At 43.4% G+C, this 25,634-nt stretch overlaps 2 protein-coding genes across 4 annotated transcripts; one reads left to right on the top strand and one right to left on the bottom strand.

Annotated features, from left to right (window-relative positions):
* Nucleotides 1-1,973: 1,973 nt before the first annotated feature.
* On the top strand, nt 1,974-13,432 carry golm1 (golgi membrane protein 1). Of its 2 annotated transcripts, none has more exons than XM_041900492.2 (11): nt 1,974-2,135; nt 8,026-8,160; nt 8,707-8,883; nt 9,727-9,781; nt 9,909-10,011; nt 10,137-10,254; nt 10,853-11,051; nt 11,514-11,693; nt 11,934-12,062; nt 12,461-12,571; nt 12,685-13,432. In XM_041900492.2, the coding sequence occupies exons 2-10, from the start codon at nt 8,032-8,034 to the stop codon at nt 12,568-12,570; spliced, it is 1,200 nt and encodes a 399-aa protein (XP_041756426.2). In that variant the 5' UTR covers nt 1,974-2,135; nt 8,026-8,031; the 3' UTR covers nt 12,571; nt 12,685-13,432. The 2 variants fall into 2 exon arrangements, with proteins under 2 accessions (XP_041756426.2, XP_041756424.2); XM_041900490.2 differs by having other exon boundaries at nt 12,631-13,432.
* On the bottom strand, nt 13,358-24,929 carry naa35 (N-alpha-acetyltransferase 35, NatC auxiliary subunit). Of its 2 annotated transcripts, XM_041900489.2 has the most exons (23): nt 24,823-24,929; nt 23,681-23,809; nt 23,124-23,157; nt 22,823-22,940; nt 22,555-22,629; nt 22,305-22,472; nt 20,611-20,677; nt 20,444-20,487; nt 20,089-20,139; nt 18,460-18,543; nt 18,130-18,244; nt 17,802-17,980; nt 16,186-16,245; nt 15,998-16,104; nt 15,683-15,749; nt 15,313-15,411; nt 15,013-15,191; nt 14,731-14,876; nt 14,556-14,623; nt 14,342-14,482; nt 14,050-14,172; nt 13,871-13,951; nt 13,358-13,770 (listed from the first exon to the last, which is right to left on the bottom strand). In XM_041900489.2, exons 2-23 carry the CDS (start codon nt 23,799-23,801, stop codon nt 13,711-13,713), a joined length of 2,187 nt encoding a protein of 728 aa, XP_041756423.2. In that variant the 5' UTR covers nt 23,802-23,809; nt 24,823-24,929; the 3' UTR covers nt 13,358-13,710. The 2 variants fall into 2 exon arrangements, with proteins under 2 accessions (XP_041756423.2, XP_041756422.2); XM_041900488.2 differs by lacking the exon at nt 24,823-24,929 and having other exon boundaries at nt 22,823-22,937.
* Nucleotides 24,930-25,634: the final 705 nt, after the last annotated feature.

Here is a 25,634-nt window from a genome sequence, read left to right as displayed (position 1 = left end):
AATCATTAGGGTGTTTTTGTTTGACCCACGCGAATGTGACACAAAACATGACTGAAGCAGGAACCAACATCGCTGTGATTCATGTATACAGTGTAAATATACAGAGAGGAAGAGGCGAAGCGAGAGGTTTCACTCTTGCCAATATCTGTCCAAAATAAGCCCATTGTGTTTCTATGGGCTTATATTGAACCTAAGCTTGTCGCCAGCCTTCCCGCCTTTGGGACAACGACTCCCATTGTTAGGGCGGAGACATGAGCATCTCATCATTATATATAGATCTCTGATATATACAAATGAATGTGATATTTGAGGCTCTCACTCAATTTATTGTACAAATGCACCTCCCCCGACTTAATTCCTCAACTTTTTTTCTGCAGTTGGTTGCTTTAGCCTTACCACTCAAACAAGCCCACTTGGTCTTCTGGTTTTTATTTCTACCTGGTGGTTATTAGTGCCCACCTGTACCCTTTTCACCTTAAGGTGCCGCCCGAACCTTACTGGCTTGGACATTTTCTTTTCACATTGCCCTTTCCGGCACAGTTCCAGCAATTATGGTGGATGCTTAACCAGGCCAGCGGAGTACACCTAGGCTCGGTTGGTTTGGTTCAGCTAATAGTGCAGTCTAGGGTCGCGCTCCCCGCTCAGAAGTTGCATGCATCAACCAATGGTTGCATGCCATGTCATCGACTGTGCAGTCGGGCACCAGATTTCTATAACATGGGTCATGTTCCCCTGCTCAGACGTTGCTGACGCATGCCAGATCTTATGCCTGAATAGGTATTTTACATATCAGCTAAGCCACATTATATGTTAGCAATCTGGTGCCCGACTGCACAGTTGATGACGTGGCACGCAACCATTGGCTGATGCATGCAACGTCTGACCAGGGGAATGTGACGTACCTTGATATTGTTAGCTGATACATAAAATACCTATCTGTACTTTACTATTTATACTTGACAACTTTTACTCTACTACATTCCTAAAGAAAATATGTACTTTTTAATTTTCCCTGACACACAAAAGTACTCATTACATTTGGAATGCTAAGGCAGGACAGCAATATGGGCCAATTCATGCACCTTTCAATACAAGGCATTGTCATCCCTACTGCCTCTGATAAAATGGCGGACTAAACACAAACACCATGTTTGTAAATAATGTTGGCGTGTGCCCTTGTCCATCCATAAATAAAAATAAATAAACGTTTTGCCATCCGGTTTTCTTAATATAAGGAATGTGATAAATAGCATTTACTTTTACTCATGACAATTGAGCACTTTTTCCACCACTGTACTTAAGTAAATTTAAAACCACATACTTTTAGACTTTTACTGAAGTAGTATTTTATTGAGTGACTTTTACTTTATTCATTTTCTATCCATGTATCTTTACTTTTAATCAAGTATGACAATTGGGTACTTTTTCGCACTACTGCTATCCAGGCATTGTAAGATCTGGCATGCTTCAGGCCATCAGCAATGTCTGAGCAGGGGAACACGACCTATTTCTATGGTTTAGAGCAGTAGAGTGAAAAGGGCGTCTCTGATTAGAGGGGTAGAATGAAAACCAGAAGTGTAGTTCTCCTCAGAATTTGTGGGAGGAAAGGTAAATCTTTTTTTAAAAGTCACATTAGAACAAGTGCATGATTGTACTAAAGGTGCAGTTGATAAAGTATGTCCTTTCAATTTGGCATCCATGCCATTTTCTTGTTTTGTTTGTCTCCAACGTTGGTGCTTGTATACAAATTCCATGGGACTACTACTTGGAGAGAAGGGCTGATAGTGCTACCAAAGGTGGCGGCCTGCTACTTTTTGCAGGATCGGTGATATCCGGGATCTTTGGTACGTACCAACTCTGACGTTACCCCATTTAAGTAGATTATGGACGTCCTAAGGATATTGAATAGCACTAACCTTTGTTGCAGTGTTGGCATCGTTTGACTCCAGTTCCGCGTTTTCAAGCAGGCCAGCTGAAAGTCACAGCTTCCTCCCGACGACAATGGAAATCAGATTGCTACTGTCCTGAATATTAATTGAACTAGCTATGTAAAGAGTCTGGAAGCTAGCTCATAAAGAGGACGGACAATTCACTGTCGAAACATATCCTTGCTTGAACAGTGAAGCAGCTTCCAGGTAAGATTTGGCATCACCTAGCTAGCCTAAACTGTTTTTAGCTAGCATAGAGGTTGGCTACATGAATCGGAGGCACATAGTCATTTATCAGAGGCAGACTCAGATGTTGATGTCCTGAGATTTGCTCTGTGTAACCCTCACATTTCAGAATACACTTCACTGATTCAAAATATCATCGTTAGCTAGCTAAAGTTGTAACCATATCCAGATATAATAATGTAGCTATAGCTAGCTAGCTACTAACGTCGTTAACTAGGCTACATCATGCTAAGTGCTAACTCATGTTTGCTGTTTTAGCCACAACTAGTTAGGTAACTAATTTGTCTGTCCTGCCAACTATTCAAAAATGGGCTTGTTAATCATGTCTGACCAGTGTTTCTAATTACTTTAAACAAATCAGATTAATCTGACCTAACTAGCGACCAATAAATTAGGCCACACAATAACCCAAATATCGTTGAGTTTAATCAGCTATTGCTAGGCGCTTAGCCTCGTACGAACCATCCTGATCTCGCGGATACCGTGACTAGAAACATAATGTAAGCTCGCGAGTTCAGGATGGTTCGTACGCTGTTTGGCTAGCTGAGCTGGTTGGTTTACTGTCCTTGTAGTATGTACACTGAGGCAAAATATAAACGCAACAATTTCAAAGATTTTACTGAGTTACAGTTAATATAAGTCCCATAGGGCGGCGCACAATTGGCCCAGCGTCGTCCGGGTTTGGCCGGTGTAGGCCGTCATTGTAAATAAGAATTTGTTCTTAACCGACTTGCCTAGTTAAATAAAGGTAAAATATTTTAAAAAATAAGGAAATCCGTCCAATTTAAATAATTTCATTAGCCCCTAATCTATGGATTTCACATGACTGGGAATACAGATATGCATCTGTTGGTCACAGATACCTATAAAATAAAAAGTAGGGGAGTGGATCGGAAAACCAGTCAGTATCTGGTGTGACCACTATTTGCCTCATGCAGCGCGACACATCTCCTTCGCATAGAGTTGATCAGGCTGTTGATTGTGGCCTGGGAAACGTTGTTCCACTCCTCTTCAATGGCTGTCTGAAGTGGCTGGATATTGGTGGGAACTGGAACACACTGTCGATCCAGAGCATCCCAAACATGCTCAATGGGTGACATATCTGGTGTGTATGCAGGCCATGGAAGAACTGGGACATTTTCAGATTCCAGGAATTGTGTACAGATCCTTGCGACATGGGGCTGTGCATTATCATGCTGAAACATGAGGTGATGGCGGCGGATGAATGGCACGACAATGGGCCTCAGGATCTCTTCACGGTATCTCTGTGCATTCAAATTGCCATCGATAAAATGCAATTGTGTTCATTGTCCGTAGCTCATGGCTGCCCTACCATAATCCCACCGCCACTATGGGGCACTCTGTTCACAAGGTTGACATCAGCAACCTGCTCGCCCATACGACCCCAGAGTCTGCCATCTGCCCGGCACAGTTGAAACCAGGATTCATCTGTGAAGAGCACACTTCTACAGCGTGACAGTGGCCATCGAAGGTGAGCATTTGCCCACTGAAGTCGGTCAAGACCCTGGTGAGGACGACGAGCATGCAGATGAGCTTCCCTGAGATGGTTTCAGAAATTCTTCTGTTGTGCAAACCCAAAGTTTCATCAGCTGTCTGGGTGGCTGGTCTCAGACGATCCTGCAGGTGAAGAAGCCAGATGTGGAGGTCCTGAGCTGGCGTGGTTACACGTGGTCTGCAGTTGAGGCCGGTTGGACATACTGCCAAATTCTCTAAAATGACGTAGAAATTAACATTCAATTCTCTGGCAACAGCTCTGGTGAACATTCCTGCAGTCAGTGTGCCAATTGCACGCTCCCTCAACTTGAGACATCTGTGGCATTGTGTGGCAAAACTGCACATTTTAGTGGCCTTTTATTGTCCCCAGCACAAGGTGCACCTGTGTAATGATCATGCTGTTTAATCAGCCTTTTGATATGCCTCAGCTGTCAGTTGGATGGATTATCTTGGTAAAGGAGAAATGCTCACTAACAGTGATGTAAACAAATTTGTGCACAGTTTGAGAGAAATACGCTTTTTGTGCGTATGGAACATTTCTGGAATTGTTTATTTCAGCTTGTGTTGTGTTTATATTTTTGTTCAGTATGGGGAAGTGGCTTATTTCCCCTGACATTACTGTGATTTGAGCATGCCCCATTAGCAGTATTGCTTGCTAGCTAATCGGATAGCTATCATTACCTACATAGATATGGTTTGACAGAGGTAGGTAATTTGTTAATCGTGAAGCATGACTCATGAGTTGCATGCTCTTCCAGTTGAGTTGTTTTCATGCAAGTAAGGTTATTTAGTCTCATCTCTTGTCTTGCATTATCAGGTCCCTAATAGTCCCGGATACTAACAAGTGATCTTGACAATAAAGCTGTTCCTGTACCAGTTATTTGCATTGACTAACTTGAGGAGAGGCAGACGCACAATACACTTACAGACAAAAGTTTTAAAATACCTACTCATTCAAGGGTTTTTCTTGATTTTTACTATTTTCTACATTGTAGAATAATAGTGAAGACATCAACTATGAAATAACACATGTAGTAACCAAAAAACTGTTAAACAAATCAAAATATATTTTAGATTCTTCAAATAGCCACTCTTTGCCTTCATGACAGCTTTGCACACTCTTGGCATTCTCTCAACCAGCTTCATGAGGTAGTCACCTGGAATGCATTTCAATTAACAGGTGTACCTTCTTAAAAGTTAATTTGTGGAATTTATTTCCTTAATGCGTTTGAGCCAATCAGTTGTGTTGTGACAAGGTAGGGGGGAAATACAGAAGATAGCCCTATTTGGTAAAATACCAAGTCCATATTATGGCAAGAACAGCTCAAATAAGCAAAGAGAAATGACAGTCCATCATTACTTTAAGACATGAAGGTCAGTAAATACGGAAAATGTCAAGAACTTTTAAAGTTTCTTCAAGTGCAGTTGCAAAAACCATCAAGAGCTATGATGAAACTGGCTCTCATGAGGACCGCCACAGGAATGGAATACCCAGAGTTACCTCTGCTGCAGAGAATATGTTCATTAGAGTTACCAGCCTCAAATTGCAGCCAAAATATATGCTTCACAGAGTTCAAGTAACAGACACATCTCAACATCTCAACGACCACATCCTGAGAAACCAAAAATATATGCTTCACAGAGTTCAAGTAACAGACACATCTCAACATCTCAACGACCACATCCTGAGAAACCAGGAGAGATACAATAACCTGGCAGAGAAGACCAGAGAGATGGGATACAAGATGAAGAAGCACATGCAGGATTTAAACAGCAAGATCTCCCGTCACGGACTCGACCGCAACGAACTGTAACGGATTCCTCAGATGAAGAAGCACATGCAGGATTTAAACAGCAAGATCTCCCGTCAAGGACTCGACCGCAACGAACTGTAACGGATTCCTCAGATGAAGAAGCACATGCAGGATTTAAACAGCAAGATCTCCCGTCAAGGACTCGACCGCAACGAACTGTAACGGATTCCTCAGATGAAGAAGCACATGCAGGATTTAAACAGCAAGATCTCCCGTCAAGGACTCGACCGCAACGAACTGTAACGGATTCCTCAGATGTGACTCTGGGTGACAACAAGAAGGCTGTGTGTTTTCAACATTAGTGGCTGTTTTCCTCGAAACAACAAGACATTTGAAAGTCTGCTTCATGTTTTCTTGCCGCCGTGCTTCAGAGTGGCGATGCTGGTATCATGACAACCCTACAATCAACTGCTAATCTGCCATTATGGAGTATTGTGCGTAGGCCAGTGACAAATGTACATTTAATCCGTTTTAAATTCAGGCTGTAACAAAGCACTGTGTAAACCCAATCAGAATGTACTCGGATGAAAAGTTACTGAAAGAATGGGGCGGCAGGTAGCTTAGTGGTTAAGAGCGTTGTGCCAGTAACCGAAAGGTCGCTGGTTCTAATCCCCGAGCCGACTAGGTGAAAAATCTGTCGATGTGCCCTTGAGCAAGGCACTTAACCCTAATTGCTCCTGTAAGTCGCTCTGGATAAGAGCGTCTGCTAAATGACTAAAAATGTAAATGTAAACATCAACTGTTCAGAGGGGACTGTGTGAATCAGGCCTTCATGGTCGAATTTCTGCAAAGAAACCACTACTAAAGGACACCAATAAGAAGAAGAGACTTGCTTGGGCCAAGAAACATGAGCAATGGACATTAGACTGGTGGAAATCTGTCCTTTGGTCTGGAGTCCAAATTGGAGATTTTTGGTTCCAGTAAAGCATGGAGGAGGTGGTGTTATGGTGTGGGGGTGCTTTGCTGGTGACACTGTGTGATTTATTTAGAGTTCAAGGCACACTTAACCTGCATGGCTACTACAGCATTCTGCAGCGATACGCCATCCCATCTGGTTTGGGCTTAGTGGGACTATCATTTGTTTTTCAACAGGACAATAACCCAACACACCTCCAGGCTGTGTAAGGGCTATTTTACCAAGAAGGAGAGTGATGGAGTGCTGCATCAGATGACCTGGTGATATGATGATTTGTGATACAATATTCATTAATGTACTGTATGTGCAACTCATAAGCTGTATGTGGAGAGGATAAGGACACACCATGTGTTAGTGGTATCACGAGGGTCAGTGTGTCAAGATAGATTGGGGGCCACTGGTGCTAATCTTAGGATTGGTGCATGATAGAACGGCCTGGCTAGGGTGCCAGATGACACCAAGGAGAGGAATGATATGTAGGAAGTGAGTGGCAGCTAGTAATAGTTATCAACTGGGTACGATAAAAGTAGGTTGGAAGGGCATTATATAAGTTGAAAGATGTGGTTAGGAAGTCAGTCATATGATAAGAGGCAAAGCACGTTCGTCTTATATGATCCAGTACTGAAATAAATGTAAATCAAACTTCCAGCTGAGTGTCGACTGCTCTCTCTTACATCCTGAACTTCTCCATACCAGAAACTCATCATAACACCTGGCCTCCATAATCCTCCGACCTCAACCAAATTGAGATGGTTTGGGATGAGTCGGACTGCAGAGTGAATGAAAAGCAGCCAACAAGTGCTCAGGATACGTGGGAACTCCTTCAAGACTGTTGGAAAAGCATTCCAGGTGAAGCTGGTTGAGAGAATGCCAAGAGTGTGCAAAGCTGTCATCAAGGCAAAGGGTGGCTACTTTGAAGAATCTCAACTATAAAATATATTTGGATTTGTTTAACACTTTTTTTTTTTGTTGTTGTTGGTTACTACATGATTCCATATGTGTTATTTTATAGTTTTGATGTCTTTACTATTATCCTACAATGTAAAAAATAAAGGAAAAACCCTTGAATGAGTTGGTTCTAAAACATTTGACTGGTAGTGTACAGTACACACCTTAGCACAACACAGCTAATGTATTAAAGGTCTATCCAAACCCATTTCACACCCAACCCAGTTTCACAGCACACCCACAAATGACTGTAGACTCACAGACTTAAAGGGATACTTCAGGATTTTGGCAATGAAGCCACTTAACTACTTTCCCAGAGTCAGATTAACTCCTGGATACAATTTTTATGTCTCTGCATCCAGTATGAAGGAAGTTAGGTAGTTTCGCAAGCCAATGCTAACTAGTGTTAGCGCAATGACTGCTAGCTGTTACCATACACTTTGTCATTGGGCTAACGTTAGTTAACAACTTCCTTCAAACTGCACGCAGAGACATCCACGAGTTCATCTGACTCTGGGGAAGTAAATAATGGGCTTCATTGCCAAAATCCTGAAGTATCCCTTTAACTCTTTCACTGAACTGCATGATAGATTTTACGCCCTGTGGTCACTAGGGTTCAGTTTCTTTTAGGTGTTTAACCAATGTCTCCCGTCTTCAGGAGGCCATGGGGGGGTTGGGTAATGGTCGTCGAGGGGGGCGGACTCCTCCTCTTATGATTGGTGCTCTGATCGCTTGTGTCCTCGTCCTGGGTTTCAACTACTGGGTGTCGAACTCACGGAACTTGGAGTTACAGGTGTGTGTGTTTCGATCTTTAATCAAATATATTTATAACTAACCCAAGATTGTTAATCTGTGTCGTTTACAGTGGAAGCAAATGAAACAGAACAAGCAAGGAGCTGGGCAAAACCAAGCATGAGCTAGTGAGATCCGTGTTGTATTGTAGCATATACAGTATTTGCATATTTCCGTTAGGGAACGCCGCCTCTGTGCACACGCGCACTTCAAACTCAATTTGACCTTGCACTCCTTCTAAAAAAAAAGGGGGGGCATAAACTAATCCCAGGGTTACAGTTTGTGTTTTTGAAGAGGTTTGGAAACAAGGCCGAGCCAGATGGAGCAGTTGTATGGAGAAAGGCAAGCTGTTTAGAGTAATGAATGTAGAAAGTAAGCTGAAGTATGTGACTAGGAAAAGGGCCATGTCACAGAGGGCAGAATGAGTAAGTTAATTTTGTATGCCATTTGAAGTGTTTAAAGAACAGGGTTTGATTCTCCAAGCCTTTGTTTTGAATGATGCTACTCTGACCCTGTGACACCCTGTGTGTGCTGTGGTGGCTGGCAGACAAAGCTGTACGAGTTGGAAGCGCAGATGCGTCGGGCGGCGTCGGAGCGTGGCGCGGTGGAGGTGAAGAAGAACGAGTTCCAGGAAGAGATTCAGCGGCTGAAAGAGGAGAGCAGCCGCATGCAGAGCCTGAACAAGAGGCTGGAGGGAGTCCACAACACCTGTAGCCAGGAAAAGGTAGTTTACTGTACTGGAGTGTACTCACCTGGGAACCAGCACACACCTGAGCACTGCATCATAGATGGACGCATAATACACACCTGGGCACAACACCACTTCTAACGTGCACACACAAAATAGTTCATCAACACACACATTACAACCCTGAGGACAACGCAATCATGTAAAGTGTGATCAACACATTTGTATATTCTAAACATCATTGAATCAGTGCTAGGGATTTTTCTGCCATTGAAATCCTTGGGCGGGCCGCCTAAATCCAAACTATAATATATATTTCAGGATGGAAATGGAAAACGCTTTCAGTGTAAACTTAAATGAAGTTAGACAGGGAGAATAGAACATTCCAAAAACAAGGAATTTAGCAGTGTTGATATGTTTGAGCAAAAGAACACAGCATTAACCACGGTCAAATATGTTCTCCCAGCTCCATGGTAAGATGCATACAATTGCAGGAAATTCACTTTGTAGTTTTGAACATTTCTCTCAGCTCCATGTAGAATTGCAGGAAATTGGCTTAATAATGTAAAAAACACAAAACTACACTGCCAGGATGGGGGCCTCTAAACTTAATCTTGAGAGTATTATCAGTTTCTCTGTGATCAAGGGTTGTACTGAGTTGACCATACTGAATACGCCACCTTGCTGGTAGTCTGTCTTGAGTTTCCCTCCCTCAGATAGGTTCCTTCATCTGTGGGTCCTATTGTTTACTGAGTGTGTGAATTCCCAGCAAAGGTGTGATACCATGGCAGCATGGAAAGGGAATTGTGACCATCTGTTGAGCACCTACTGGGTACACACACAGATCAAGTAAAAACAAGTAATGTCTGTTTCCTTTAGGCAAGCCAGCAGATAAATATATCCTCCAGTACCAAAACAATACAGGACCTGAAAAGTAAGATGGCTGTCTCTTTTCTGTCTTCAGTGTTGTGAAATCTCACTCCAATATCCACCAGTGTTTATCAGCCTTTTTTACCCCCTAGTCAGGACTTAATACTACCTGTGAATGTGTCTCTCTGCAGGTCAGTTAAATGTGCTAAATGAGGACCTGGGTAAAGTTCAGAAAGAGTTCCAGAGTTGCCAAGGCAATCTGAACACCCTGAACAAAAAACTCACCTATGACATGTAAGGCCCTCTACTATACACAGTCCAGCCATTTATGGAGGGTGTATGACAGACAATCATGTATCACTCTTTTAGGGTCTGTTATGTGACCTTAACGTGCAGGTAATAACGTGTGTTGTGTATAGGACTCAGTGTAACACTCAGATACTAGCACAGAGGGAGGACTGTGCTGAAAAGGTGGCTGCAGCCAAGCAGGAAGTTCAAAAGAAACTGGAGATGAAGAACCCAGCAGTCTCCTCCCAGGTAAACCAGTAACCATGTTCAACGCTCACATCGTAGACCAGGGATCATTAACTAGATTTAGCTGTGGGACGATGTTTTTCCTGAGCGAAGGGTCGGGGGGCCGGAACATTTGTAGACTGCAAATTGACCGCAAGAAGCCCAGACAGGTATGACAAAAATATATATAATTTCACCCCTTGCTTACATTTGTATACAATCACGTGTATCTATTTATGCGTGGGAATACTTGAACATATTTCCAAAATAAAAATTACTTTGAACTATATTATAGAATGTTTTGCTCTACTTGGGGAGCCAAAGAAAGCCATTTGGCACGCGGGCCGCCAGTTGGGGAACCCTGTCGTAGACCTTACCTATCCCCCATTAACTGGCTCACTCATTAAGTACATCCAGGGATTTGACTCACAACATTACCCAACATGACCCTGAACAGTGGCTGCCTGGCAATAGTCCCAACACAATTTCCATAATCCGACGTACTGAGTTCAGTTCACCATTGTATCTATCTATCCAGAACTGTTAAAATACCCTGAACATCAAACAATATAGCTTGGCTGACCAGTCTGAATTTTATAACTTTTTTTTTTTTTTTCTGCAGACAAATGCAGCTTCCACACAGAAAATTGGCTCCACTGAGGTGGGCGTGTCAGATAAAGAGGGGCCTGGGAAGGCAGGACTGGACGACACGAAGACTACTCCTGTCCACGGCCACGCCCCTGAACCATCAGTGGCCAAAGGTCCTGCAGCGGACCTCAAAGCCTCAGAGCTGGAGACCAATGAGATCGCAGTAGACAAAGGTACAAGACAAGATGGCTGCTCCTCTCATTCAAAGGGTGGCAGGATCTGGGCCAATAAGACAATTTCAAACCAGCTCTCCCACTTTCTTATCAACTCATCTTTGACATGACATTACATACACACCATACCATTATACCACAGTCATATTCACCATTACCCCTTAGGGAAGTACAAGACGTCTTGAATTTAATTAATTTATTATTATTTTTTATTTTTTTGGGTCATTTAGCAGACGCTCTTATCCAGAGCGACTTACAGGAGCAATTAGGGTTAAGTGCCTTGCTCAAGGGCACATCGACAGATTTTTAACCTAGTCGGCTCGGGGATTAGAACCAGCGACCTTTCGGTTACTGGCACAACGCTCTTACCCACTAAGCTACCTGCCGCCCACTACTAATTAGTAGTTTTAGCATCAGATGTGTATATTGTCTGATGCTAACTGGATGCTGCTCTTTGTCTAGCTCTCGACGCTCCTGCACTATCCCCGCAAGAGTCCTTGCCCTCCACTGATGCTAATGGGGACCAACCAGGGCCTGTAGAGGAGGCCGAGGGGGCTAGTAAGCCCCAGAAAAATAACCTGACGACTGAGGACACGGAGCTGGAGGTGATGGACACACACGGAGGAGAGCTTCAGATAGAGGGTACGACTCGCACAGCCTCAACCCTGCACCCACCATCTCAGAAACTGTACAACCTCCTCCATACCAGATGTCCAGGGAGGACAAGCCAGTTTGCCCTGCCATAATTATAAAATATTATACATTGTGTGAAAGTATCTAAAATGGGAAATAGTGAAACATAGCATAGGCAAGGTTTTTGCCTTTACAGAGTCAAAGATGTGAGAAATGGAAACGGACGCCAATCTTCTTTTTCCCCTCCAGATGCCGACCCTGGTGCTGATGACATTCAGCTTAGCCAGTGGAAGGAAGAGGAGGCTCCTATTGGTCAGGAGAAGGTGGAGGATCCTGAGGAGGACCCGGACAAACGGAACCAGATGGCTGAGAACATAGGTGGGTCACACTCCTACAGAGGTCTGTGTGTGTGAAGGTTAATGTATAGTAGAGATGGGGGGTCTATGGACAAAAATCCATATTGTGATAAATTGCCTGAATTGATGTGATAATGATAATTAGAACGATAAGTTTAACATTCATGTACACAACAGGTTTAAAATATCCGTTAAACTACTACTTTGATGGTTGTAGCCATCAATTGTCCCATTAACACTCACCCATATTATCAAATGTATTTAATTTCAAACTTCACATTTCTCTAGTATAGACTACTGATCGTAATGAACGATGTCAGCAAAATGCCTGCAATAAGTGATCGGTATGGTCGGTTTTAATATTCGGTTTATTGTCCCATCTCTAATGTATAGTAATGATGCTAATATGTTCACTCGTAGATAAGGAGGCTGAACGGGAAATGCAGGAGGAGCTGGCGGACTACAACGGAGACGATGAGAATGAGGGAGAGTTTGAGGCTGACAAACAGGCAGAGCTAGCTCAGTTCTGAGGTAACACACACACACAGTCTGTTTTAGTGATATAATGATCTAATTTTTGGTCTTGTTAGGTGGTTGGAGAAAGATGGGAGCTAAGACCCTCCTCCTTTCACAATCCACTACAGAACCAGGAAGGGACTGCAGCTCCTCAACAGAACTGTTGTCAAGACTACCGTCTGTGCAAAACACTCTTCAGCTCTTCCGGTGAAAGCATCTCACAGTTTGCCTTAATATACTCAAGTCTTCTGCAGTGAATGTATATTTTGTCGGGAAAACAGACTTTGGATCTCAGAACTGCTATAACCATGAAGGAAGTGTGTGAAATGATAGTTTGTGTGATAACAACCCAGATCATGCTGTTAGAGAAATGTACTCTGATTACTCATCTAATCAGCGATTCTGATTCACTCTTTAGTCTTGATAGTGACGTAATGTGCAGTTAGTTACATTTAGCATCTCTTACCGTAGTTTCATAAACCAATAGAAAATGAGTTATGTCATGCTGTGTGACAATGTGAACTTGGACACTTGAATAAGGTTTTTGTTTTATCATTTGAAATTCAACCCTGCATAGTCAAAACTTTTGTAACTTGTTGGTAAAAGTGGCCTCTGTGCATCCTTGGTGTACCAGGCAGACCCACTACTGTAAATGTTTCAGATACAAATGTTTTTTTTATATAGCAGACTCAAATGGAAATGATGGTTATTGAGAACATTTAGCATGTGGATAGGTTTGATTTTATGCAATGGAAACTTCTTCTATTATTTAGATTGTTACAATGGATGTGTTGCTTACTGAACTGTTAAATAATCTGATTTTATTGAGGAAATGTAGGACAGAAGGATGACAAAATAAATCATTTTAATACCATAGACAAGTTTGTTTTTGGTATTGTGAAGGCTGTAGTTATTCTGTCCTTTGGGATGTCTGGTATTTGTAGTCCTTTGTGGGTCAGGACCAAAATGACAATTGGGTAAAGGATGATCTTGTCCTGGTCAACCCACTTCAGACACTGTCTCCCTCTGTCCTATCATAGCGACCACAATTACACAGATGGAAAAAGTTGGTCTCCGTTCAGGTGTACAAGTCACACATGGGTCAGGGAGATGGGTACTGGGTTTGAGTTGTCATAGTAATGCAGGGCTCGGATTCAGATGATCTTGACCACAGGGAAGTACTTGTGAGCGGAGAAATCAAACTCCGGTAGTACCTAGAGATGGGGAGTACCATTGAATCACAATAATGCCCCAGAAATGTTTCAATTTCCAAATATTTTGTGGCATGTTTTGCTCCTGGCATTATTATGTTACCTTTGTTTCCTTCTTGTGCCCGCCGGCAAGTAGCTTCATGACCACAATGTTGGGCTTGGCCACTTTTAGGATGCGATTCACCTGCAACAACCAGCAATGGAAATTAAAAAACAAAAATGTAGACCCACAAACTTAAGGCACAACCTCTGTTACTATTAGGGGTTAAAGGGCTTGCTGACCTCTGGGTCAGGGCTGGGGACGTTCTCCAGGATCAGTTTGGCCTGCTGGAAGTGTTTACTGGCCGCCATGTAGAGGTCAGCTGACTGGGGAGGAGGACTGTACTTCTTCAGATCAGACATCTCCTACAGCCGACATAAATCGAGAGGCACAGGTGACGTTAAAGGTAGTCTTTTTATTTCCGCTATAACATGTAGATTCTGTGCAGCATGTCTGCAATTTAAGTCAACCTGGAATGCACCACAGACGCATGCACACAATCATAGCTAGCGACGGTTGGTAACACTACTGTACCTTGAACTGGATGTAATGGACTGGCGGGGGAGTGACCACGCTGTTGAAGGGGGCAAAGCGATGCTCGTAGCGCACCTGCTCGCTGTCCAACTCAAACAGGGGCTTCCGTACCTTCCCGTCCATATCCAGAGCTATCATAGTCTGCACCAGAGACAGGAGTTCAGTGTTTCTGTAGTACACGTAACATGTTTAGGACAAGTCTGTGTACACTTACCTTGTACATGCCAGCACACATGTTTTGGTAGGCTTGGCTCATGGTGATTTCTCTGCTGAGGGGGCGAGCTGCAGGTGAAAACACATTCTTATTGAGGAGCGAGTTATGGATGGGGCGGCAGTGTAGTACCAGATGGATTAAATTCAATGTAAATAATGTATGATTTGATCCTGACCTCCTTGACCTTTCTTCTTCTTCTTGGTTTTCTTGCTGCTGCGTCCTTTCTGCTGCTCCTCCAGGAGGCGCTCCTCAGCCAACTGAGAGCTGTCCGCCCGACTCAGAGTGGACATGAGCCACGCATACAGGAACTCTGACAGATACCTACACACACACACACCTCAGTCAAGCATACCTCAATCAAGTGAACACCGAACATATTTTCTTACAGCACGCACACATCAGTCAAGTGTACACATGGAACACACTTTCTTACGGCACTTTGGAACACACTCCTCACCAGTAGATGTAGTAGTACTCGTGCATGCTGTAGAGTTCCAGCTCGAAGCCGCTGAGCAGGTACTGGATCATGATGCGCAGGTTGTGGTAGAGGATCCAGGTCCCCAGGCAGGCCAGGTGCTGTCTCTGGGGCTCCAGCTTCATCAGCAGGCTGTGCAGCGCCGCATCCACCTTCTCTGCCTGCAGGTGGCGCCCCCACACCGCATCAGTCAACCACAGGAGTACAGCAACATACAGTCGAGCGCGTCCACACACACATAAGATCATTTACATCACTAAACAGCAATGCATCCTCACTCACCTCATCCTGCAGTGTGGCAAACTCCTCCAGGATGTGGCCTAGTTTGTCTCTCTGCCGAGCGCGGTTGTGTCCGTGGATCTGGATGAGACTGCAAAAGGGCTGCAGGGAAACCGACCAGGGTTGTTTTAGTCCATTGTTTGAAAACAATATATATATATTTTTAAACAGCTTCAAATTATGTTTACAACTATCATGTTGATCTCAAGGACGATCAGAGCCACAGCTTAATGTATGCATTTGAGTGGTTAAATGTACCTCAGCTTTATAGCTAACCAAGTGGAGGGGATGCCATTTGGGCTGGACAAAAACGAATGAAGGATTGTGGCATTAATATAGAGAAGGTGTATTGGAACACAGCCAGGTGACTTACCCTCGAGCAGTGTGCGACAAAGGAGTCAATGTAGTCCTTGGCCTGGTGGTTATTATACAGGCAGCACCTGCAGAGGCACCGCAGGGAACAGTCAGTTCGAAAGACTGAGATAGAGCTTGAACTCTAATACCTCAGAAATGCATCCTTCCTTATTTCCTTGAGGTATTTGATAGGTGAAAGCAAGATTGCCACCATATTACAAATACCACTCAAACCAATTCAGATCTCTAATGACTTCTAGGAAGGAAGGATGCATTTCTAAAGCATTTGAAGGTAGGGCCATAGAAAGAAGCACTCCAATCTTCAATGACTTACTTGGAGGAGAGCACTGGTGGGCTGACGAAGTACCTCAGAGCATCTTTGATCATGTCCTGCATTGGTTGGGTCCCAAACACTTTCTTATTATCGATCAGGAACGTTGTCTAGAGACAGGGAGGGGATTCATCAGAACTGGACCAGAGAATTGTACAGATGCACCAATCATGAGGGAGAATGTTCCTTACCTGCAGCAGAGACCTGGAGAGGACGCAGGGGGACTGCTCACTGAACTCACAGAAAAAGTCCTGAAAGCAGAACATTAAAACGACATTACTACAACCTTTAACAAATGTTCGAACAACAGGTAGATCATTACAGAAGTATTGTCAGAATGTAATATTACAGTAATGTTGAAGTACAATAGTATTGTCAAAATTATTGTAGTATTTACAGATATACAGTGAGGGAAAAAACTATTTGATCCCCTGCTGATTTTGTACGTTTGCCCACTGACAAAGAAATGATCAGTCTATAATTTTAATGGTAGGTTTATTTGAACAGTGAGAGACAGAATAACAACAACAAAATCCAGAAAAACACATGTCGAAAATGATATAAATTGATTTGCATTTTAATGAGGGAAATAAGTATTTGACCCCCTCTCAATCAGAAAGAGTTCTGGCTACCAGGTGTCTTTTATACAGGTAACGAGCTGAGATTAGGAGCACACTCTTAAAGGAAGTGCTCCTAATCTCAGCTTGTTACCTGTATAAAAGACACCTGTCCACAGAAGCAATCAATCAATCAGATTCCAAACTCTCCACCATGGCCAAGACCAAAGAGCTCTCCAAGGATGTCAGGGACAAGATTGTAGACCTACACAAGGCTGGAATGGGCTACAAGACCATCGCCAAGCAGCTTGGTGAGAAGGTGACAACAGTTGGTGCGATTATTTGCAAATGGAAGAAACACAAAATAACTGTCAATCTCCCTCTGCCTGGGGCTCCATGCAAGATCTCACCTCGTGGAGTTGCAATGATCATGAGAACAGTGAAGAATCAGCCCAGAACTACATGAGAGGATCTTGTTAATGATCTCAAGGTAGCTGGGACCATAGTCACCAAGAAAACAATTGGTAACACACTACGCCGTGAAGGACTGAAATCCTGCAGCGCCCGCAAGGTCCCCCTGCTCAAGAAAGCTAAGGGGACAGGACAACTTCACCGCATCAAAGGGACGATGGACGGGGCCATGTACCGTCAAATCTTGGGTGAGAACCTCCTTCCCTCTGCCAGGGCATTGAAAATGGTTCGTGGATGGGTATTCCAGCATGACAATGACCCAAAACACACGGCCAAGGCAACAAAGGAGTGGCTTAAGAAGAAGCACATTAAGGTCCTGGAGTGGCCTAGCCAGTCTCCAGACCTTAATCCCATTGTGGAGGGAGCTGAAGGTTCGAGTTGCCAAATGTCAGCCTCGAAACCTTAATGACTTGGAGAAGATCTGCAAAGAGGAGTGGGACAAAATCCCTCCTGAGATGTGTGCAAACCTGGTGGCCAACTACAAGAAACATCTGACCTCTGTGATTACCAACAAGGGTTTTGCCACCAAGTAGTAAGTCATGTTTTGCAGAGGGGTCAAATACTTATTTCCCTCATTAAAATGCAAATCAATTTATAACATTTTTGACATGCGTTTTTCTGGATTTTTTTGTTGTTATTCTGTCTCTCACTGTTCAAATAAATCTACCATTAAAATTATAGACTGATCATGTCTTTGTCAGTGGGCAAACGTACAAAATCAGCAGGGGATCAAATACTTTTTTCCCCTCACTGTCGTTCAGCAAATGATTGGCCCGTACCAGAATTCCATGTAGGTTAGTTGTATTGATGACCTCGCACACGGTCTTAATGCGGTCGATGAGCTTGCTGAAGTAGTTGACCATCTCCTCCCTCTTGATGATCTTGGCGTAGCGGGGGAAGGTGGGGGGCAGCAGTCTCTGGTTCACCAGCGGTTCAAACCCCATCATGATCGGGTGATCTGGAACGCAGGGGCGAGGTCAGGGTTCAGAACTGTGAGTGGTTCACTTGCAGTCCAAGTTTTTCTACGTGAGTCAAGCATTCCCTCTTATGGTAGTGAGTGAGAAATTGGGCCTAGGTGCCATGGTAGAGTGTGTTTGTGGGTGTTACCTCCTTTAGTAGTATCGTTCTGGGACTGAATGCCATGTTCGATGCTGGAGCGGAGAGCTGGGAGGAGATCTGCCGCCTGCTGCATGAGTTTCTGAGCTTCACTCACTGAGCTGGTCTGACAGAGCCAACATGACATCACACGCTCAATCAAATAAATCAACCATTTATTCATTTTTTTGTAAAGCTAAGCTAAAAGTGTGTGGTGTGCTTCTACATCGGCACCGCTTCTGCATTGCTTGCAGTTTGGGGTTTTAGGCTGGGTTTCTGTATAAGCACTTTGACATCTGTTGACGTAAAAAGGGCTTTATAAATACATTTGATTTGAGTTACCTCTTTTTTCGTGAAGGCGATCAGTGCTGTCAGTAGAAGGCGTGTGAACTTGATCCGACTGAAAAGTGCCAAACACTGCTGATGCTGAGAAAGGAGGCAAGGAAACAGGTTAATAACACAGTCACGCACAGTGTCTCTCACACACACACTTGCAAACACACACTATACAGTGTGCAAAACATTAGGAACACCTGCTCTTTCCATGACATAGACTGACCAGGTGAATCCAGGTGAAAGCAATGATCCCTTATTGATGTCACCTGTTAAATCCACTTCAATCAGTGTAGATGAAGGGGAGGAGACAAGTTAAAGAAGGATTTTTAAGCCTTCAGACAATTGAGACATGGATTGCGTATGTGTGCCATTCAGAGGGTGAATGGGCGAGAAAAAATATTTAAGTGCCTTTGAACAGGTTATGGTAGTAGGTGCCAGGCGCACCGGTTTGAGTTTATCACAAACTACAACGCTGCTAGGTTTCCCGTGTGTATCAAGAATTGTCCACCACCCACAGGACATCCAGCCAACTTGACAACTGTGGGAAGCATTGATGTCAACAGGGCCAGCATCCCTGTGGAACGCTTTCGGCACCTTGTAGAGTCCATGCCCGGACTAATTGTTAATAATATTAGGAAGGTGTTCCTAATGTTTTGTACACTCAGTATTTTGTAGGCACTAGGGACACACAGATTTAGCCCTGTCGTAAAATGTTCATTCCGACCACCCAGAGACCTCTCCATTTTGGGGGATTTGTTATTTTTTTAACAGTTGCAAATTCCAGGCTTGTCTCACTGAAAGGCTGCCTCACTCCCACACTCTGGTGGACTGGGCAGGGCAGAAGGCAGAGGTAATAGATTTTGCTAATCCCAAATTGACCCCTACACTACAGCCTATGCACCCTGATAGAATTGGATGTAGAGATAAGGTTATAAGTTGTCCTCTGATAGAATAGGTGGGATTTTCACCATATTACGAACACCTATCAAATCCTCTTAGATCTCCACAAGAGCATAGGGCATAAGGTTTAGGGGTCGATTTGAGATTGGGTCATAGATGCGGTAAAGAGGTCAATGGAATGCAAACCGTGGGGGATAGAAGGAGGATGCCGGATTGGCAAACATTCAACAAATCTAACAAAGTGGATAGATATTTGTCAAATCCGTCATTATTCATGTATTGCAATAGACCCACAATGTGGTTACTAAAGTCCTATTTGGCTGTTTTCGCTGCATAACATTTAGAAGTAGTTCCTTTTCAGGTTTAGAAGAAGTGACAGCTAAATGCGAAGTCCTGTTCGTATAAGCTGGTAGCATAGCTAACATACAGAAATCGGTGGTGGTAGTCAAAGTAGTTTTTAACTGCAATGCAGTTGATTGGTGTCGATGACATGAACATGTATTGGGGTTGACATCCATATAAGCATTATACTCAGATTTTTACCTCAACATAGTGTGAAATACACATATAAACAAGCCTAAATGTAGGCCCATTTTGCTGGGGGGGCAATGAGGAGATTCGGGATCTTTCCCCCATGCATTTTCATGGCATTTCCATTGTTTGGGTTGAGTTCCATTGACCTCTTCCATTGACTGGTTGGTATACTCATAGGGACAGAGTGACTGATAGTCTTACCTCCAACTCCACCTCTGGGTCCCGCTGCTCACCCTGGCGACTGCGTGTGCTCTACAGGAGATGAAGGGGAGAGAAAAAAAGAGGGTAATGACAGAGGGAAAAGAGAGAGAGGAAGAGGAGACAACGTATGACGGACGAGCTGTGGAGTTATGTAGGTGGTACAAAGAGTTGTATACATTAGCGGCCATCTCAGATAAGTAAGTATAAGAGACATTAATTCGTCACTCTGCCAGAGTCTAGTCGTGTTCAGTTGTTAGATGTATTCTCACCGGTTGTGAGGAGTTAAGAATTTAGACCTTGATATGAGGGAGAGTTCAGGTGTTAGTGGATGGTGAAGACAGTAGTATGCATGTACCTTAACTCTCCTCTGTAACTCTTCCTCCACATCCTTTAGCATACCTGTTGGTGCCATTGACATATATAAAGTTAACTTGGCACACACACAGCACTACATTATTATTTTATACCTGCAATGCCAAACATGGAACACAACACCGACTTAAGCCATCACATGAACATCACCTGTAACCCGCAGGTCTGTCACATTGTTGGCCATCTTGAAGCCGTACGTCATGGCCTGGAAATCTTCCTAGAGACAGGACATAGAACAGGATCTTAAATATTACTCCTTGAACTAAACTATGTGTTGTTTCAGATCAGAAGACCTAGGAGGAACAGTGGGACATACAGTGCATTCGCAAAGTTTTCAGACCCCTTGATTTTTTCAACATTTTGTTACGTTACAGCCTTATTCTAAAATTGATTAAATAAAAATACCCCATAATGACTAAGAGAAAGGTTATTAGATATTTTTGCAAAAAATAAATAAATAAATACATAAATACCTTATTTACATAAGTATTCAGACCCTTTGCTATGAGACTCGAAATTGAGCTCTGGTGCATCCTGTTTCCATTGACCATCCTTGAGATGTTTCTACAACTTGATTGGAGTCCACCTGTGGTAAATTCAACTGATTGGACATGATTTGGAAAGGCACACACCTGTCTATATAAGGTCCCACACTTGACAGTGCATGTCAGAGCAAAAACCAAGCCATGAGGTCGAAGGAAATGTCCGTAGAGGTCAGAGACAGGATTGTGTCGAGGCACAGATCTGGGGAAGGGTACCAAAACATTTCTTCAGCATTGAAGGTCCCCAAGAACACAGTAGCCTCCATCATTCTTAAAAGGAAGAAGTTTGGAACCTTCAAGATTCTTCCTAGCGCTGGCCACCCGGACAAACTGAGCAATCGGGGGAGAAGGGCCTTGGTTAGGGAGGTGACCAAGAACCCAATGGTCACTCTGACAGAGCTCCAGAGTTCCTCTGTGGAGATGGGAGAACCTTCCAGAAGCACAACCATCTCTGCAGCACTCCACCAATCAGGCCTTTATGGTAGAGTGGCCAGACGGAAGCCACTCCTCAGTAAAAGGCACATAACAGCCCGCTTGGAGTTTGCCAAAAGGCACCTAAAGGATTCAGACCATAAGAAACAAGATGCTCTAGTCTGATGAAACCAAGTTTGAACTTTTTGACCTGAATGCCAAGCGTCACGTCTGGAGGAAACCTGGCACCATCCCTACAGTGAAGCATGGTGGTGGCAGTATCATGCTGTGGGCATGTTTTTCAGTGGCAGGGACTGGTAGACTAGTCAGGATCGAGGGAAAGATGAACGGAGCAGAGTACAGAGATCCTTGATGACAACCTGGGGCGAAGGTTCAGACTGGAGCGAAGGTTCACCTTCCAATAGGACAAGGCCCTAAGCACACAGCCAAGACAACGCAGGAGTGGCTTCGGGATAAGTCGCTGCCAAAGGTGCTTCAACAAAGTACTAGTAAAGGGTCTGAATACTTATGTAAATGTTATGTGTTTTGTTTTGCTAACATTTCTAAAAACGTGTTTTTGCGTTGTCATTATGGGGTATTGTGTGTAGATTGATGAGGGGAAAAAACAATTTAATCTATTTTAGAATAAGACTGTAACATAACAAAATGTGGAAAAAGTCAAGGGGTCAGAATACTTTGCGAATGCACTGTAGGTTGACTGTGTCCCATAGACGGGACTATAGGAGGTATAGAGACAGTGTGTGTTACCCTGGTCCCAGATCTGTTGGTAGTGTCTTGCCAATTTCTTTGGCGTGACAGTGTGTGTGTGTGTGTGTGTGAGAGAGTGTGAATGTGTTCAGTGCAAAAGCCCAAAGAGACCAAATGGCTTACCTCCTCGAACACGGCGGCTTTGTTGACCTTCTCGCGGGCGATGTCGCATACCTTGAGGATGCCCAGAGTGAAGGCCTTGAGGGCGGGGTCCTCGATCAGGTCGGGGTTGTGGACGTACAGGCAGGTGAACACTGTCTGGGCTAGGGAGTGGCCCTCCAGCCAGGTGATCTACACATACACACAACTTAAACATACTTATTATGCATAGTTGGTTGATACAGTTTGGTATTGATAAGGCAATACAACTGACCAAGCAGCAGAAACAGGTGTCCATGATCCCAATCAGCTCAGGAAAACTGAGGTCCTTTACTCTGATGGCACCATCCTAGAGAGAGCAAGACAGGAGAGAGACAAAAAAAGAGAAGAGAGAGCGAGCGACAGCGAGGGAAAGAAGGATATGAAAGCGAGGGGAGAGGAGGGGGAGAGTCTTTATGGACTATAATGCACCTACCTAAAGGTTAAACATAAGACCAACATTTTCATTTCACAGTCTGAATCTCCAGGAATCAGAGCCATACCTTGACTGCCTGTTCAAAGTTGAGGACTTTCCTGTTGACCTGGTTGCCAATCATCCCTGCGTCCATCTTGGGGTCCATCATCTCAATGGCAGACATAGCCTCGAACAGGCCAAACCTGCTGAAGACGGTGCCATTAGAAAGACCTAAAGCTGTGTGTGTGTGTGTTGTCTAGTGATAGATACCCAGTATGCATGTATGACGCAGACTGCAAGCACTTCAGTATTTCACTAAAACAACACATTTCAACTAATGGTCCATAGAACAAACAGTGTGTGAAACAAACAGAAACACTCATACTCACAACTTGTCATGGAGCAACTCCCCAAGGTTGAGCTCTGTAAATACAACACATGAGAAAACAAATGCAAAAGTACTCAGTCATCTGAACTATAGTGATAAAAGCCAGAGCAGTATATTTGTGTTACAGTAGTACAGTGTATAACACCCGTATGTATGAAGAGGTACACAGGAACTCATCCTCAAACAGGAGTTTGACTAAGGTGTGAATCCTAAGTTCCACTTAAGTTTAATTTTTACTTAGTCATGTGTTGATGTCAATGGGGTCCAGGTTGCATTTCAGACTGGTGGCACCAAATTCCCACAGAGCTGAAAACACTGGGTCTACATTAGGAATGACTTTACTGTATTGGGCTTTCTTTTACTGGTTGTGCAGATTTACACTAATCTTTTGATGAGAAACCTGATTTACCAGGGAAGGCATTTCAGAACTGGTCAGCAAACAAATGAGAGGAGCAAGTATCAAAAACCCCTGAGACACAACTCACATCATCAGCACATCCTGAAAAACTGTGTTAACACATGTAAGAGAACACACAGACAGACACACACAGTTTTTACCTTTGCATGCCCCTTTAAATTCATGTGTAATGTCCACCCAGTTTGCATTGTTCCTCATCTTCTCTGGGACGCCCAGTCCCCATCCCCCATCGTCATCCTCTACTGATGACTTCATCACCATGGTTAATGCTGAAAGTAAAACCAGTAGATACATGACACACTTCTCTTCTGACTTCAGTGTGGATGTTCAATAAGGCATAACGTAAGCATAGCCCTTATTCCTGTGTCAAAGCAAATATGAATGCAACTATGAATGTATGACAGAGCTATATTTTGGATTGAGGCAGTCTATTTGAGACTTCCTTGATTCCAACTAATAGTACTCATAATTGAAGAGTAGCATGGTGTGAAAGAAATAGAACACTTAGTGTGTCACCCAATAGATTAAGATCAGACTCCTTTGAGGGATGAACATGCTGACGTGTAGAGCGACTAAGGAATTTGAGTTAATTCGTAAAATGGCCAGAAAACAGCTAGAATTCTTAACTGAAAAAATAACAAAGCGACCTCCCCGGTTTCGCAAAATCTAAGGGATGGGGGCTGGAGAAATGTAACCACTCTCAAATTCATAGAGCTATGGATTGAAGGACTGACCATCCATGATATAAAATGTATAATTGTACCCATGTGTTGAGGCTATACAGTGTTCGTTTACATTTACGTTATTTACAAACATCATTGGAGTAAAACAAGTTTATATTCTGGGTTCTGATGGGGTACAGCAGTTGAACTCTGTCACCGAGGGAGGATCCAAGGGGAACTCAGCAGGCTATCCTTTGTGCCAGTCTGAGCTGACTGTGAGGTCTGTGAAGGATTCATTCAATACGATAACTAGCTAACCGCCATTTGTAATGAGGCACTGAGTCTGCTGTCATTTCACTAGCTAGCCAGTGTTAATAGCTAGTTATGTTAAATATCTTTGCTAAGGTTCTTTGCTAGCTGGAGCATAATAAACCAGACGAGCTAGCTAATATTGACGATACTGTAGTTAGCTAGTTTGGTCTCTGCATCAACACAAATGTTGAATCATACATATCACACAACTGAAATATAATATACATTACGCAATTGCATAAAACATTTGGCATATTTGAGCGACATTTGGAGAGATCTTTGCGTTGTAAAATCACATAGCTACATACCTTGCTAACTGCTAGCGCTGGTAGATAGACGTCCGAGCCTGGGAAAAAGCGCAAATATGACGGTATTACATTGCACCTTGGGACATGCAGTCCCACAGAATAGCTAGCTATCGCAATAGCCAGCAGATCCGAACCCCCTTGCTTACAGCTGCACTAGGGTCAGACAGCATTCCTGTATATATTAAAGCTGCAATATGTAACTTTTGTGGTGACCCTACCAAATTCACATAGAAATGTGATATAACTAGCACAATTACAAACTGCCGTTAGCGCAATGTACTGGAAGTATATGGGTACCAGATACCCATAGACTTTGGGTACCAGATACCCATAGACTTCCAGTCATTGCGCTAACCCTAGTTAGCATTGGCTTGCAAAACTACCTCTAACATCCTTCATACTGGACACAGAGACATACAAATGGTATCCCCTAGTTCATCTGACTCTGGGGAAGTAGATAAATGGCATCATTGCCTAGTTTTTGCTTCTTATATTTTCGGTTTTGTACACCAGCTTCAAACAGCTGAAAATACAATATTTTTGGTTATTGAAAATATATTTCACAGCGGTTTGTCACAAACTGAAATTAGGCAAACTATTAGAATTTTCGCAAACCAGGAAATGGCGGAGCGATTTTTGCATATTGCACCTTTAAGACACCCAGGAGCAGCTGCAAGATATGGCTCAAAAAACGTACCTCAGTCCAGGGAAGAGGGAAATGCGTTGTACTCCGAATTGTCCCATTATCCCAACTGTTACACCAAGAAGATTGAACAACTGCTAATTTTCTTGCAGTCCTTCAATCTTCTCAG

The sequence above is a fragment of the Coregonus clupeaformis genome, chromosome 16 (assembly GCF_020615455.1).
Source record: "Coregonus clupeaformis isolate EN_2021a chromosome 16, ASM2061545v1, whole genome shotgun sequence".
Lineage (NCBI taxonomy): Eukaryota > Metazoa > Chordata > Actinopteri > Salmoniformes > Salmonidae > Coregonus > Coregonus clupeaformis.
Note: the sequence above shows the minus strand (reverse complement) of the source record. Positions and strands in the feature narration are given on the sequence as shown.